Source organism: Dysidea avara, chromosome 4 (assembly GCF_963678975.1).
Source record: "Dysidea avara chromosome 4, odDysAvar1.4, whole genome shotgun sequence".
NCBI lineage: Eukaryota > Metazoa > Porifera > Demospongiae > Dictyoceratida > Dysideidae > Dysidea > Dysidea avara.
Window position 1 is genome coordinate 35,020,779 of NC_089275.1, and position 16,919 is coordinate 35,037,697.

The 16,919-nt window shown below is 37.8% G+C and overlaps 1 protein-coding gene across 2 annotated transcripts in view; it reads left to right on the top strand.

The window, feature by feature from the left end:
* The first annotated feature begins 213 nt into the window (after nt 1–213).
* LOC136254808 (uncharacterized) overlaps nt 214–16,919 on the top strand; it is a 48,365-nt gene continuing 31,659 nt past the window's right edge. Inside the window, exons 1-3 of one of the 2 annotated variants that reach the window (XM_066047546.1) lie at nt 214–337; nt 14,158–14,246; nt 14,529–14,792. In XM_066047546.1, coding sequence (XP_065903618.1) covers nt 14,210–14,246; nt 14,529–14,792 — 301 coding nt within the window. In that variant the 5' untranslated portion in view covers nt 214–337; nt 14,158–14,209. Of the gene's footprint in view, nt 338–13,013; nt 13,369–14,157; nt 14,247–14,528; nt 14,793–16,919 lie in introns of those variants that run through there. The other variant, XM_066047547.1, reaches the window with a different exon arrangement.

Here is a 16,919-nt window from a genome sequence, read left to right on the forward strand (position 1 = left end):
GTCAATAGTGTTGTGTGCTGACTGTTCTATTAGAGAATCCAACTGACTGGAGAGTATCTCCCTTTGGGGGGGGGGGGGGGGGGGTTGATACGCGCCCCTGGATCCGCCACTTATAGCTAATTGTTACAAATTCGCGCACGCGTAAATAGCTTACTCGATGCGAATGAGCGGGCGCCGCCAGACTAGTATTCGCGCATTAGAATCCGGCACGAGGGTGAAGAACTTGAGATCACGAGATGCGAATTTGATCATGATGCGTGACTAACACAACCTTCGCTGTCGAGCGTGCTGTAGCGGTTTCAACTATTTCAAGTGTCGCGCAGTGCAGTCACTTAAAGTATGGTATTATATAGTTGTTTTATATTATGGTGCGCATTGTCATGATCAAAGATAAGAGAGAGGCGCTCTGCCCCCCTCTATAATCTGTCATGATTGTGACATGCCTGGTGAGATCATATATCTCTATCTCCCTATCCAATGACAGGGAAAACTGTGTTTGTGTGTAGTTTTCCTTACTTTGGCCCCTTTTCTGCTACACCTTGTTAGCTATAAGTCATCGAAGTTTAAGTCCTTGTAATTAGGTTAGGTAGCTAATCTTAAGGCTGCAATTAAAGTTGCTGTCACCTTCAGTGCTGGTCACTGTAAAGTGTTAATAATAGTGTAATGTGTGTATTTGTGCCTACATTGGCTGCTGACCTCAAATTAGTTGTGGCTATGCATGTTGACAATAAATTGATTTCACTGGCTTAACTCCTTGATTGTCCTGTTACTCTGTAGCAAATAGTACTAGCATACATAATGAATTATGAGCAATAAATCAGTTGAAAAGACAGATGATTTCTATAAGGCATTGCCCAATATAACACTACCTCTAGTCTAAACTATGGTATACTACAAAAGTAATCATACCACGCTATATAGATTTCCAAACTTGTTTATTTACAAAACCCACAAATAATTTTGGTTTTTGAATGTTTCTTTGATTTGATACTAGTTATGTTTTAAAATACTGTGAATTGTTTCTGATGGGCTATGGTAGTCAGAGAAGTGATTTTCAAGAATTTGGTGTCATGTATGTGCACATGCACATGATATGCATGACAAGTGCTCAAGCACAATATAGCAGCTATAGATTTTGAATTAAAATGTCCAACACTATGTGAGGTTTAAGTTAGTGTGTTTTACAGTTTGAAAGGACTGGTCTACTCATGCTCTATTATTTATGCGGTATGTACAGTAGGTGCTATTGCTGTGGTTCACTATGCATTACTGCGAAATGTTATTGACAACATGATTTTTCATACATTTTCTCTCGCATATAGTGTAAGCCCATACTTCAAACTGAAGTTTTTATTTAGCAGTACTGTTAAACTTAATTCGACACCAGAATCTTCAAGTTTTAAAATTTACCAACAGTTTTGTATAGAAGTAACCTCTGTAATCTGATTCTTATACCTCCGAATTCTATAAATTAAAAAAATATATTTCCTGGACATTGCTTTCAACTTCTGTAATGTGCATGGCAGCATTAAAAACAAACTTTTGGAGGTTTGGCACCATTGTGTGGCCATGGCTTTGTTGGAATGGTGTGTAGTGAGCTGCAGAGAGCTAGCCATTTGTGTTCTTCTTCACTTGGAAATGATTTGAGTGGAAGGAGAGTCCATGGGAAGCCCGAATTAGACTTAAACGGTGAAAATGTTTTAATATGTAAGTTATAAGATTCCAAATATTTGAAAGTGAATAGCTGCAATACTGTGAATGATGTGCATTAAAAAAAACTTAGGCAATGGTGTACTCTTACATATCCATCATTTACTGCTTAATCTGACATAGTTGCAATGTTGGTGACTTAATAATACAACAACCTTACTAATCCATTGTAATAATTGTGTTCACCGTTGAACATTGGAATAGAGAGATTTTGATTGTACAGATACCGTGTTATTAAGTGCTTACACATTTCTTGTGATTAACCATGGCTGATAAGCGCACATGGCCCAATGCAAGGCTCAATACAAGACAAATCTACACGTAGGGAAAAAAAAACTGGAAGTACTGTCTCCTTGAGCACTTGTCTCCCTTGAAGTCTCCCTGTGCTATGTGTACAGTAAATCAGCCATCTTGACTGCAATATTCTTGGGGTCTAATATATCCTTATCGCCTAACAGATAGTATGATTTTTATATCCAAAGTTATAAACATATGCACTTAACAACCTGGCTTTATGGTATGTGTGGAGACCATATGTGACCAGATCTGCGAAAGGGTTATTATTACAGCATTATGGTGTCCAGCACTGAAGGTCTACAGCAACTTGTGCTACAGCCTTTGAGTTACCTAACCTAATAGACAAGACTTCTAAACCTCAGTACTTAACATTGCTAATAGGGTGAATGGACCAAAGGAAGGGAAAAATATCCCTCCAATCCCAGGATTCAAACTGCAGGCCACCCAATCTCTAGTCGAATTGCATTTACCTGGCAACCCATTACTTGACTTGGAAATAAGGTAGCAGCTTGAAATTTGTCCACTTTACGCCCTGGCGTAGCACTATCCCTGAGTGTCTTTTAAACATGATAGGTTAAACACATGAGGAGTTATGATTAATCAAACTAGAAAGGCTATAAGACCCCTGTTTCATATCCGGTCACATGATTTTTATCTGGAAAAACCGGCCTTACATATATCCTGTATCAACAGGTCTGATTCTTTACCACCAACATAAAGCTAGGTGTGTACATGAAACTTTTAATCAGGCTGGTCCTACAGACCTTCATGCAGCACTTGTGCTGTAGTGCCTTGTTATACTATACAACCAAGTATAAGAAATGTAGTCAAAATTACGTCATAAATAATTAAAGAAATAATGAATATGAAAGGAGTGTGTAAACAGTGGAATTGAGTACTGGAATAGTAATGGTGGAATAAAGTTCAATATCATTTTTTTACATCCGAATAAGTACATTTCCCCTTGAAGTCAGCTCCTTTACGTACATACTTCACCTAATAACACTTGTATGACTTACAACTTCATCACTTGTCTGAAAACTTAAATCTTAATGAAGGTTTAGTTCGGTGTGCAATGTGGCACTGCCACAACGAACTTTGGCTTAAATTTTATTTTCTAACGTAATTGTAGATAAGGCTCGTTGTAAATGTTTACAAGATACTTCATTATTCAATGCATACATGTTATTAACTAACTAGCTAACTTTTTATTGTTGATTTCTCATTTGGGAACAGGAGTTAAGTCAAGGGTATTCCCAATAAACTGCTATTGTGCATGTTCACTATATACAGTTTGTCTATGGTGAGGTGAAGTATGCTAAAAGAGCTCACTTCAAGGGGAATCCTATTTATTTGCTTACTTAAGGGGAGGAGTTGTACTTATTTGGATGTGAAGAATGATATTGAACTTTCAACATTTTCATTCCACCATTACCATTCCAGGAGTCCATTCCACTGTTTACACACTCCTGATTATGAATGTTTTGCCAGCCAGAGTGAGATCAGCATGCAACCAAGACTACTTATATATTCACTGCCATACATTCCTTGTATCCTGATGGAGAGAACAAACACAGCATGCACAAATGCTGGTAATTGCTGTGTGGTTGTGTACCTATGGTTACTATCTCTTCACCTACTGTATATACTGCTGTTTATTGTTGTGCCTGTACGTACATTCTACCACCACCATGTACTATATCCGTAAAATTCTAGTGTTGTATTTTTATCCTTTGAAGGAACTGGCATCTTTCACAGTGAACAGCCACTTGTTCTTCAAATTTTGTTCCATGATAATAATATTTTAGGACGCCCTAGCTCATTAAAATATAACAGTTGTAGGTGACAGACAGTCAAAATACTTTGCTTCTTTAATCCTAAAAGTTACAGAGTTCGTTGAACATTTGTTGGAAGTTTAAGCTTTATTGCTTGTAGGTGTGAGATTCAATATCTTGGGTGTTAGGACATGAGAATTATACTGGAGGCATTATTTTTCATGGTGAGGAGAAATATAGCAGTCTTTCAGAACTCATATTGATTGTAATTGGTTACTAATATATCACTCATATTTTTGTACCAGCCTGTGTACTTTTATCTTTTCCACCCACACACTGTGCTGGCACACATTTCCTATTGGTAGGTTGTCTCATTGGTGCAGATGAATAATAAATAAAATAATCCTATTTAATATCACTGTCAAAATTGTTCAGTTAAGTGATCTTCTTTTGCTGGCCGCTTTTTCATTCCTGTTGTGAGCCGTATGAATGATTTGAGGTCTTGATGGAGAACTGGCCTGCTTGAGATGGTTTTTAGCCCCATGGAGCTCAATAACAAGTTGATTCTGTGCTACTTTAAAAACCAGGTGCCCATGCAGTAAATACTATCCCTTGATTTAATCAACTCTTTATAACATATAACTTAGTGTAGCCATGTTTCTCACCTTGTTTTGTAATAGTACATGCAGTACATTAAAAGTAAATGTATTTCATAATTCACCAATTATTTCATAATTCATCAATCACATTACTATGCATTGCTAAGGAAGGTAACTCGAGCAAACCACTTTGAACCACAAATTACACAAGGAAGTATCTTCTTAACTGTTTTGTTGTTTGTCTATCATCTTTTAATATGCAAATTCTTTACACAAAACCTCATGGTTGCTCATAATTGTCGTTCGCATACAAATGGGATATGCCCTTTTTCAACTCGAGAAGATATGCCGCCAAATCATGGTAGCTTACAATGCCTGTTATGTTGTTCTTCAGTTGTTATATGTCTGTTGCAGCATGTAGGATAGCCTCTTCTGAATCATAGATTATCTGTGAAGATAATCTATGACTGAATTATTCAACTGGTTTCAGTTACCGGCCACACACCCTTCAAGTAAACATGACGAAAACAGAAAGTTAAGCTTTAATACAGTATGTAAACAGCCTTTATTCATTGAATGAAGGTTTATTTTCTGTAGCTCAAATCTCACGTGGGTGTTGGACAGACATACCGACAGTCAGACATTCAGACACATAGTTTTTGCCAAACCAATTTCGAGAAACCAGGCGTGTACCCACAAGGTTGGCTGTGGGTCCGTGCCTGGATTAAAAACCTATACTGGAAATTCTTGGTTTGAGCCCATACCTCACTAGCCCATACCTCACTAGCCCATAACCCTAAAGTACATCTGCAGTGTTTTCTAATATTGAGAACCACTGTTAACTCTGCCACCCACCACTCTGATTGGAGTTAGCCTGATACATTCAATCTCATACCAGGAAACTTGATACTTAGTAAACAAATATACGGAAGAAATTAGTAATTTTAAGTTCCATTAGGGTTCATAGGAAAAAATGAGGGAAGCAAAGGAGGTCCCCTACACCTGCAGATATACTAGTGAACATTTGTGATTGTCTCTGGGAAAACCAGTCTTATTGCCCATTATTTTAAAAATATCGAGAAACATCAGTTTTAAATGTTCAGAGTGTTGTAGCTGGCCAATGGTGGTAGCTACACATACCAAATTTCACATGTTTTACAGCAATTTCTTACCTTCCAGATCATCCACTGGAGAAATAGTCAACAGCTAAGTTTCCCGCCATTTTAGATAGTTTTAAACCGAGGGTTGACTGTATCAGACGAGCTCCAAAAGGGGTGGGAGGTGGGGACCCTGGAAGGTGGGAAAGATGGTGTTCAAAAAGTGAAAAGGAACATGTTTGGATGAATTAGGCCAAGTTATGGGCAATTCAGGGTTCAGAACTGGCTAAAATGAAAGGAAATTTACAGCACAGGTCATTGTCCAACACCACGGAGCTGTACAGCCACACACAGCCATCTCCTGGTTGGCCAGGGTTCCTTCAAGACCCCAGACCACTCAAACGGCTCACCACTGTGCTTTAAAAAAGCAGCCAGCAAAGCAGACCACTTTATTCTGGTTGACTCTGACAGTGAAATTTGATAGTGCATTCATTAAGCTTTGTGTTTGTGTGAAAAAATCAAACTTCCTGTCTTGAGCGATAAGACCACTTTTCGCAGATTCAGTCACATTTAGTCCCTAATTTCTATGCCCATGACTGAATTAGGGATTAAATGTTGAGTACTATATCTACAGGTGTAGGCAATCTCTCTTGTTTCCCTCCTTTTTGTTCTATGATCCGTATTTGAATGCTATGTTCAGTCCATTATACAGTGCTACAAATAAAGAACAGCTACCAAGCTGTCATGAAGGGAAATTGAGGCTGGTTTTAGGGTGATATTTTTGGCTAGAAAAGCCCAGTTCTTCATGATCCGTAATATACTGTATGATGCCGTGGAAGGTTAGTCATTGATACAAAAAAATCTAGTATACTTATACATAGCATTAATGATGAGATACAACACAAAAACTTGTGTTTCTCGATATTGGGGAATGTGTAGGCAATAAGATCAGTTTTCCCAGAGACCATCATATACCGTATGACAACAAATATTGGCGAAACTAATATTTGGCGATTTGCTATAAAATTGCAGTTGGCGAAATTTTAATTTGGTGAAATGCTCTCACTGAAAAATTGGCGAATGGCGTAAGTACGATGCTGCACTGACTCGCTTTAAAGAATATTTTGGTCCGGCTTCCATAGACGCTTACTGTACTCGAATATCTGTGCTCCAATTTCTTTCATGGCCACACCTACTTTCAGGATTATTTGCTGTCTGTACTTGAGGCATACTCGTCCATTTATCAATGGCTGCGTACGAATTCATGTCTGCTGCTGTCTGCAAGCTTACGTGGAGCCATGCCCACTAATCGAGTACGAGTTCTAGTCTAGTCAGTAAGCCACACCCATTTCGGCATACATGGAACCACACTAATTTACCAGTTTCAGCAGTATCCACGAAGGTTTGTCGAAAACCTACTTCAACAATTGCTTGACCCAATGTTTGAAAATAATATTGACGAAATTTAAATTTGGCGGTTTAGTGACGAATTGCCAATTCATCTAATTTAGTTCACCGCCAAATTTAATTGATATACGGTATTTGTTAGCGGTTCTACCAACCTGCACAATCAGTTAATTATCAAACAGTATGGTAGTACTGTTTAAGGGATTGCATCAAAAGTGATGCAAGCCACCTTTAAAAGTCATCCTTGAGACATCTTACATGACGAAAACCACCTTTATGGAATAATACTAATCCATCTAACATGAAGTACAGTATTAAAAACAAGAAAACACTTTCAGGGTATGTAGAATTTTTTTTAAAAATCGTCAAAACTTGAAATTTGATCTGCCTCACTCACTGACCACAGTCGCAAGCCTATAGAGGCCGAACAAAGCAAGCCACAATAACAAACTCATTGGTGAGATGCGCCTTTTGGGGTTCTGATGGGTGTGCTCTGTCGGTGCCTTATCTTTCCTTTTATCTTCAATCAGGTTGGTTGTCTACTTCTTCAAGCATTGAAACCATATCGAGGTGTTAATTTTCCGTATTATCAACACTTTCCCTTAGCAGTATATTTAGACATCACAGAATTATTTCAGAGCTGGATTTCAGTCCCGGTGCTACTACAAGAGGTACACTAGCTAGACATCTGCCACTTCACGATTGGGATCCTGTTCGTGATAGGTTCGTGACCCCGCCTATAGATGTAGGTGGACTAATAGTGATAGATCACCTCTTAACAATCTAGCTATTTACTAAACAGTAAACAAGATCACCTCACCCCTAGCTGCACACCCCTTGGCTGACCCGAGATATACTCTAATGCAACAGTCACTCTGTATAATAGAATGGTTACAGGTTATATTGTTCTGATAGACATATTTGTGTAAGAAAAAGAAGCAAGCACAATACAAAAACATTATTGTTCTAAAGGAGACAGGTGCCCCTCAGTTACAGCAAGGTCGACAGCTGGAGGCACACAGGGATGCTTGGATCTAGAACGTGATCTCCTGATACACATTATTGAAGAGCGCAGCAAGGAGAACTTCAAACTACAGCAAAGCCTGCCCATAACCACAGAATATAGGTAACTCCACTTCTCACTGAGAAAATGGGCAAAATGTTTATAAGTATCTGCTTTCCCCATACCTACAGATGTGGAAAATACAAGTGGACTAATACAAGTTACATTGTAGCAAGCTGTGCCACAACAAAAAACTAAAGCTAGAATTTAAAAAAAAATTGAAAATGAAGTAGGGATCTATGCTATAAAAAGTAGTGAAACAAGAGATGAATGATGGTATTACAGCATAACTCAGTGGGAAAGTCCCTACTTTGGCACGCTATTTTGTTCAGTGCCAAAGTATTGACTTCCCACTGAGCTATGCTGTAATTCATTTCTTGTTTCACTACTTTTTATAACATAGATCCCTACTTCATTTTTAAATTAAAATATTAGTGTAGTATAGTAGAGCAGCTAAATGACAATTTTTGCTAAAATCATTCACTTTGTGATAAAAGCATCAAATTATTTCAGTAGGGTATACTAAATGATTGAGATATGGTGCCACTTTAAAATCATTGTCTTAGGGAATTTTTGGAAACTTCTAAAGCAATTTTAGCTAATCAAGTTACAAAGTTCCAGTATGGTTTCTATTAAGCACTTTTATAGTTTCCTCAATGCATATTCTATGTTCAGTTTCTATGTTGGGTTCTTTGTGTGTAGTACATACATACCAAACAATAAACCAAATGTTAACTTGTAACCTTTAGTTAACAGTTTACTTCATCATGGTCATCCATACATTGTACATGTGGGTTGTATACTTTTTATAGCTTCCCTCCAATTTCGTTGTCAGTTGTGCAACCATATTTAGACAAACTTGCTATTGTATAGTATTGTGATATTGTGAATGGTATACCAGTATGTGCCGGTAACATTACTAATTTATTGGATAAACAACTCCTCTTCATCATTATTAAGGTTAATGCGCACATGTAATGCTGCTATAGAACAGTGTTGTAAGTGGGTCAAGTCATCCAATTATCTGGGTCATTTAGGTCGCATTTTGTTCAGGTCAAGTAGGTCTCATCCACTTTATTGAATATCTACGTAGGTCTGAGATCATAAATTAACAAGCTCAATTTTTTATAGATGAATAAAAAATTGGAAATTTTAAAATGGGAATGGGGATCGCTGAAAAAAGCCACCAAACAAGAAGGGATCGCTGGGGTGGTAATGCAAACCACAAATCCCTATTTTGATTCTCTGTCATAAATATTTAGTTACATGCTCCCCTGAGTCATTTAAAATGAGTCAAAATAGGGATTTGTGGTTTACATTACCACCCCAGCGATCCCTTCTTGTTTGGTGGCTTTTTTCAGCAATCCCTATTCCCATTTTAAAATTTCCAATTTTTTATTCATCTAGTTTGTGCACTTTTTATTAACCCAGTAATGGATTTGTTTTACTGATAATGATAATTGTTGTAGATATGCGTAGAACAGTTTACAATTAGTGGCTGTCAAGTTCAGTGTAAGCTTTGTTGTTATCAGACACACCGTGACTTGACTGCATTTATTATTTCAGCCAAGACCATACACAATAAGAAGAATCATATATAGATTTTCCATGGGTGCATGGACTACAACATTGGCTCACTGGTGAACAGTAGTATAAATGATAATATAATGCTTCGTACAATATAGTTTGTACAGCTAGAGTTTGTTGTTCATGTGAGTATTGTATTCATTGAGTATACCACAGTGAAAAAATCTATGTTGACATGTATATGAATACACAACTTCCCACAAACAATATGTGTTATTAACACTTTACAGTGACCAGCACTGAAGGTCTGAAGCTAATGTGCATGCACACACATCATTCACAACAACAAAGTCAGGTACTGTGTATAGCTGCAATGCCTATTATAAACCATGGGTTATCAACAGCATGAAGCCATGTTGTTTACACAATGTGGTCAGACAATTATGGCACTCACGAATAGTTTTAATTAACACTAATACTGACTCTACCCAACTTTAGGCTTTACGTGGAAAGGAGATATGGTTTATAGAAACTATATTCATAACAATGAATAATCTCTGGTGTCAGCGCTATCACTTCTTTATGTCTCTGAGAGAGCACTTGTATGGTCGCTCGTAGCAAATCGCGACCATGCGCTTACAGGAAGAAGTAGACTGTACTCACCACGCAGTGACGCTATGCATGATCTAAGCCTAAGAAGTGCTGTTGAGTACTTGATTAACGCTGCAACAAAACCCAAAGAAGCTCACACAATGGAATCCTGTAATTTTATTGTTATACGGCTTCTTTAGTATATGGAGCTGCTGCCAATAGTGTAATGGCGAAGAGAACTTAGAAAAATTTTGAGGTGTAGGGTGGTTGGCGATCTGTGGAATACGGGCTTATTAATAGGTCATGGACATGCGGAAGGACTCAGTAAGCATGGCTATATAGTTTTTAGCGCGAAAAAGTGGATAACTCTTGCTGTACATGAGTGAAACAAAATAATATTATGATTATACAACCAAGTAGTAAGAACTAGATGAATAAAAATTGGAAATTTTAAAATGGGAATAGGGATCGCTGAAAAAAAGCCACTAAACAAGAAGGGATCGCTGGGGTGGTAATGCAAACCACAAATCCCTATTTTGACTCTCTGTCATAAATATTTAGTTACATGCTCCCCTGAGTCATTTTAAAATGAGTCAAAATAGGGATTTGTGGTTTGCATTACCACCCCAGCGATCCCTTCTTGTTTAGTGGCTTTTTTTCAGCGATCACTATTCCCATTTTAAAATTTCCAATTTTTATTCATCTAGTTTGTGTACTTTTTATTAATCCAGTAATGGATTTGTTTTACTGATAATGATAATTGTTGTAGATATACGTAGAGCAGTTTACAATTAGTGGCTGTCAAGTTCAGTGTAAGCTTTGTTGTTATCAGACACACTTGACTGCATTATTAGAGTATTTACCTGACTGCTCATAACTGTGGACAAGATTATACATTACACACAACAGTGAGCAGCTGTTGTCTAACTTGTCTTACTACATGTGTCAGGACTCTAGTCTCTTACTCACATTAGCATCCTAATGCAGTGTTCATGAATATACACACACCAAATGGTATGATACTGAGCTAGCCACCTGTTATAAGACAATTGAAGACATGGAACTCTGACAAGCATATAATTATAAGTTAAAATAGTCAGTGGCTGTGCATTTATTATTTCTACCAAGACTGTACACAATAAGAAGAATCATATACAGATTTTCCATGGGTGCATGGACTACAACATTGGCTCACTGGTGAACAGTAGTATAAATGATAATATAATGCTACGTACAATATAGTTTGTGCAGCTAGAGTTTGTTGTTCATGTGAGTATTGTATTCATTGAGTATACCACAGTGAAGAAATCTATGTTGAAATGTATATGAATGCATGACTTCCCACAAACATTATGTGTTATTAACACTTTACAGTGACCAGCACTGAAGGTCTGAAGCTAATGTGTATGCACACACATCATTCATAACAACCAAGTCAGGTATACTGTGTATAACTGCAATGCCTATTGTAAACCATGGGTTATCAACAGCATGATAACACTAATACTGACTCCACCCAACTTTAGGCTTTACGTGGAAAGGAGATATGGTTTATAGAAACTATATTCATAACAATGAATAATCTCTGGTGCCAGCGCTATCACTTCTTTATGTCTCTGAGAGAGCGCTTGTACCGTGCGCTTACAGGAAGAAGTAGACTATACTCACCACACAGAGATGCTATGCGCGATCTTTTAAGTCTAAGAAGTGCTGTTGAGTACTTGATTAACTCTGCAGCAAAACCCAAAGAAGCTCACACAATGGAATCCTGTAATTTTATTGTTATACGGCTTCTTTAGTATACGGAGCTGCTGCCAATAGTGTAATGGCGAAGAGAACTGAGAAAATTTTCAAGGTGTAGGGTGGTTGGCGATCTGTGGAATATGGGCTTATTAATAGGTCATGGACACGCGGAAGGACTCAGTAAGCATGGCTATATAGTTTTTAGGGCGAAAAAGTGGATACCTTTTGCTGTACATGAGTGACATAAAATAATATTATGAATAATAATAAGAATAATAATAATAATATGAACAAAACAGCAAATTTCAGTTTTGTCCCAAATACACATACTGTTTCCTTTTCACTTGATACTTACTAGTGGACCAATACTAATTGCAAATAACCACCAGAGGGTTGTTTTGAGTTGGAGGGTGCTTTCCAAGGTGGTTTTTAGGCGTACGTTCTATTAGAGTTTTTGCAAAAAACATGGGCGATCCCTATTATGAACCCACTATTGTGGTTCATGATAATACGAACTGCAGTTAAAATTATGTCATTAATAATGAATAAATAATAAATAATGTTTGAGAAAACTACGAGGCCTAGAGACATGAACTAAGCGGGGATAGATTCGCCTGTGAATGAAGGCACAACCGTATAATAAGTACGCCTGTTCGTGCTGATGACTTTACCGTACGTGTAATTCTATATAACGCCCGGCACCACGCCCTTGTTTAATTACAGATTGTTCGAATGAGAAGATTAGTAAACATCCGTGGAGTAAGCAACAACATTACAAGTATGTTTAAATGTTTGTAACTGTGTCTTTTGTGTGCAGCATATGCGCTCCAGGCGTCATGCAGTGAACGACCAGCTGATGATCAGTTGGGATACCAGCTGATGCGCTTATAAACAACCAGCTGGAACAGCAAGGTATTGAGTAATGTAATACTTGTACCGGTAGTTGTATTATAGGTCTACATCTTCATCCTTCATCTGGCTTGCTAGTGGCTGGAATTATTTTCATTATACCGCCACCTTCATCTGGCTTGCTGGCAGCTGGAATTATTTTCCACTCGGCTTAACTACTAGTCTACTACGATTCTGTAATAGCTAAACAAGAAGCCGATGCAGTGCTGCATATACAACAATGTGTAACTATCTCCTGTATGTTGTGCATGGCCGTATGCATAATATTATAGACTGTGATCACTGTGCCAATGCCACACCGCTGATATACAGGTACATCACTAGTGGCCTCTAGTTAAAACAGAGTCTGTTGTGCCATATTGGCTTAATTGGGATCAATTGCTAATTGTGCCTTCACCATATCCCTTATTCTGCATAGCCTCACTTCACTGCTGAGTCATCTTCAGAGACACGTCACACCTACAATATATAGTTACTTTCAATATAGCTAACTTAACTTGGTTTTTTGTGTAGGTTGTGTTTTAGTATTGTGGTTTTCTGATGTCAGTTAAACTCCCTTGCCTGTGTACGTATGCATATGTATCATTTCCACAGGTACACGCACACTGCTCTGAGTGTTTCCTATGGCACTGTTTATACTTTCCCAATGGGTAGGTTGTAACGTTGGTGTGTGTACTTGGTTGTATGTGACGCGGTCCTAGTAATAAGAATAATAATAATAATAATATGAACAAAACAGCAAATTTCAGTTTTGTCCCAAATACACATACTGTTTCCTTTTCACTTGATACTTACTAGTGGACCAATACTAATTGCAAATAACCACCAGAGGGTTGTTTTGAGTTGGAGGATGCTTTCCAAGGCGGTTTTTAGGCGTGCGTTCTATTAGAGTTTTTGCAAAAAAACATGGGCGATCCCTATTATGAACCCACTATCGTGGTTCATGATAGATGGAAATACAGTGGTACATAGTCAAGAAACTTTTGTGGATCCATGTCCACCTATTGGGATTCTATTCTCTGTAGGCATGCATGATGCACACTTTTCGGAATTGGGTATGGCTGCTTGTATAGGTGATAGTTTGGCATCAAGCAAGCCAATTTATGGGAATTGTGGGTTGCTGAGCTGCCTTTTGTCATGCCCACTTATTGATTTTTGATATTGTGTGTTTTGGTAGCTACATTACTAGTATCTAGCAGATGATTCTTCCTATAGTGTAATATTTGGGTTCCATCCAAATTACTATTCGGGTCAATCAGTTAATTGGTACTGACTCACTTGCAGTACAACCCTGCTACAAAGCTGTATGTCATTTTAATTTGTTATTTTAGTGGAGATGCTACATCTTTGTTGGGTACTTTTTTGTGAAATACATACGTATCTATCCATACATGTAAGCGTAGATGTACTGTTTACTATAATTCTTGTATTTACTGTAGTTGCAGGTCTTGACACGTGGTATAGTTGCACGTGCTGGTTCAGTTAATAAATATGGAAACAGGTGGCATTATTAGACTTGGAAAACAAGGTAAATTAGTGGTATTTGTAGAACATGTACATGTACATTCATACTTACATTGTATTCATAATCTCTTGCATGAGATGCATATGTTATGACACATGTAAACCCTTGGTAACATACATACTGTACACCCTGTATTGCAGAGTGTATACTGGCAGCAGTTGTATAGTATGTACATGCTAATAGTGTGCATACATCTGCATACTGTACATGTTGTCCTTAAACCTGTTTTTATACGTGTTTCATATCATGTACGTATATTTACTTGACATTGGTTTGTTTCTTTAGTTGACCGGATTGCTGATCTCAATAGTATTAATGAAATTCTTACTGAGCATTCTAAGCAGTGGAAGGAAATTGGACTCAAGTTGGGCTTAAAAAGTTGCGTACTTGAAAATATAGAAGCTGATAACTCGGAGCAAAGAAAGCGCTTTGAGATCACTTTAAGTAATTGGTTGAAGTTGGATGGAAATAATGCAACCTGGGGTGTACTAGAACTTGCTATTAGCAATGCAAACCGTGAAAACTTAGGACTTAAAGCACTGTCAGAAAGTAAGCATCAACATGATTTTGTACTGTTCATGCTTTCATGTATGTATTCATATGCATTATTACTTGAAACTATATACATATGTGAGGTAATTGAGTGTAGCATCAATGGATAAGTTTGAGAGACTTATACAGCACAGGGTGACACTTTTAGGCATGTTAGACCATGACTGCTCAAAAGTTGTTGATAAATGTGTCCACTTATAACTTACACATGCATGGCATTTTTTCGTGTGGTGCCATGTATATTTTCTGCATGGGTAAAGGCACAGCCACACTCGGAGAATGAAATTGCTACATGGAACATGGCCATTCACATGCACCAGTTCTAGTCATGGTTGTTAGGCCTTGAGTAAACGTAAGTAACTACATAACAATGCATAGGTGTAGCAACCCGGGGGGGGGGGGGGCAAGGGGGGCTGGAGTCCCCCTTGCGATTTTCTGATTGTAAATTCAAGAAAGATTGAGATACTCTAATAGAGCAGTCAGTTACTCTAATAAAGCAGTCACAGTATTCAGAGAAGCAGTATAACAAATTATGAAGTTGTGAATAAAGATTTTTATATGCTTCATCAGTGATACAATCTATATTATTTAGTGGAGGACAGCCATTCTTATTAGGTGTTGACCTTTTTTTTTGTTTGTTTTTCAACACCAAAGTAGAGCCCCCCTATCTAAAAATTGCAATGTATGGTTAAAAGTTTTGATGCATGTTCTGTTTAATGAAGGTCTGCTACAGGACCAAACAACGATGTCTTGAGGCTGCAAATCAAACTGTCCAGCAGTGATACGCACAATAGTGGACATCCTGACCATATGCATGCTGTATTTATTGAACAAGAAATGATCAACTTACAGTGATTCCCAGTATGTGTGATGGTGAACGACTATCGCAAATCCCATACAAAAGTAAATGTAGCTTTGTCTGGCTATAACTCACCACCCCTCTTTCTAGTTACCTCTGCTATACAGGTAGAGGAAGCTATAGTTCTGGATGAAGCACTCGTAACTGGTCTGTTTCCTGAGAGTCACTGCTATTTGCATTTTCCTATGTCTTCCACATTGCATTTGTTCACATTCGTGATGTGGTAAAACATCATGTGTTATTAAAAATATTTACGGCACTGCATATGTATGGTATATTGTATGTAATGCACATACGTATCACACTTACCATACAAGAGGTTGAAGTTCACTTATCTACTGCTCATGAGATCTAAATTACTTTCCTTTCATAAATCAAAGTTCACTTACTGCACAAAGTTACTGCAGAATGGAGATTGAAGCTCATATACTGCATCGATGCCACCATTCTGTCTAATTCATAGTTCAACAATGCTGATATATCTACCAGTTGCATGTACTTTATTGGATTATGTGGTAGCTCATGTTTGTAACTATGTAGCTAGCTAACATTTTCTTGTGAGTTTAGTCAGTTGAAAAATTAATAGAAACTTGCCCTCACAGTTGGCTATCGCTTAATCTGGCAGTATAGCCACAGTGTAGCTATAATGGTAAACCATATACTGTAACTGCAGCTTGATAAGTAGTCCATCGTTTTGTGCACATTTGGCCCATGCTCGAAAGGGAGTGGGGAAGCCTAGTAATCACCTTGTAACTTAAAAATAACAACAGCCGAGGTTAACACATACCTAAACTTATAACTTAATTTCTCCCATACAAGGGAGTAAGAGCATGGTTCTATTCTAAGGAACACACATGACCAGGCTTGTAAACACAGCATGCTGGTGTGCTGCCATGTGTGGAATGTTGCCACATGGCACAATGTGGCTGCATAGCACATATGTCTGAGACACACTATACGTTACCTTCAGGTTACCTGTTTAGGAATTAAATACTGTATAGAGTGCATTTCAGTTTATTTTTGTATTAAAGCACATACAACAGTGCAGTCCACTTATAACTTCACAATAACATTTGTGGCCATGCTGATTATGCCACACGGCCACACCAGGTGTGCCACACACAAACGTCGCAAGTAGAATTTTTGTTGATAGAAGGAACAGCAAAGTACTCTAAGACACTTCTCTTTACACAGCTCAGCTGTTTTACCAGTAAAGACCATATATACATTCTTCCTTAACAAAGAAGACATACAGTAGTACAAAC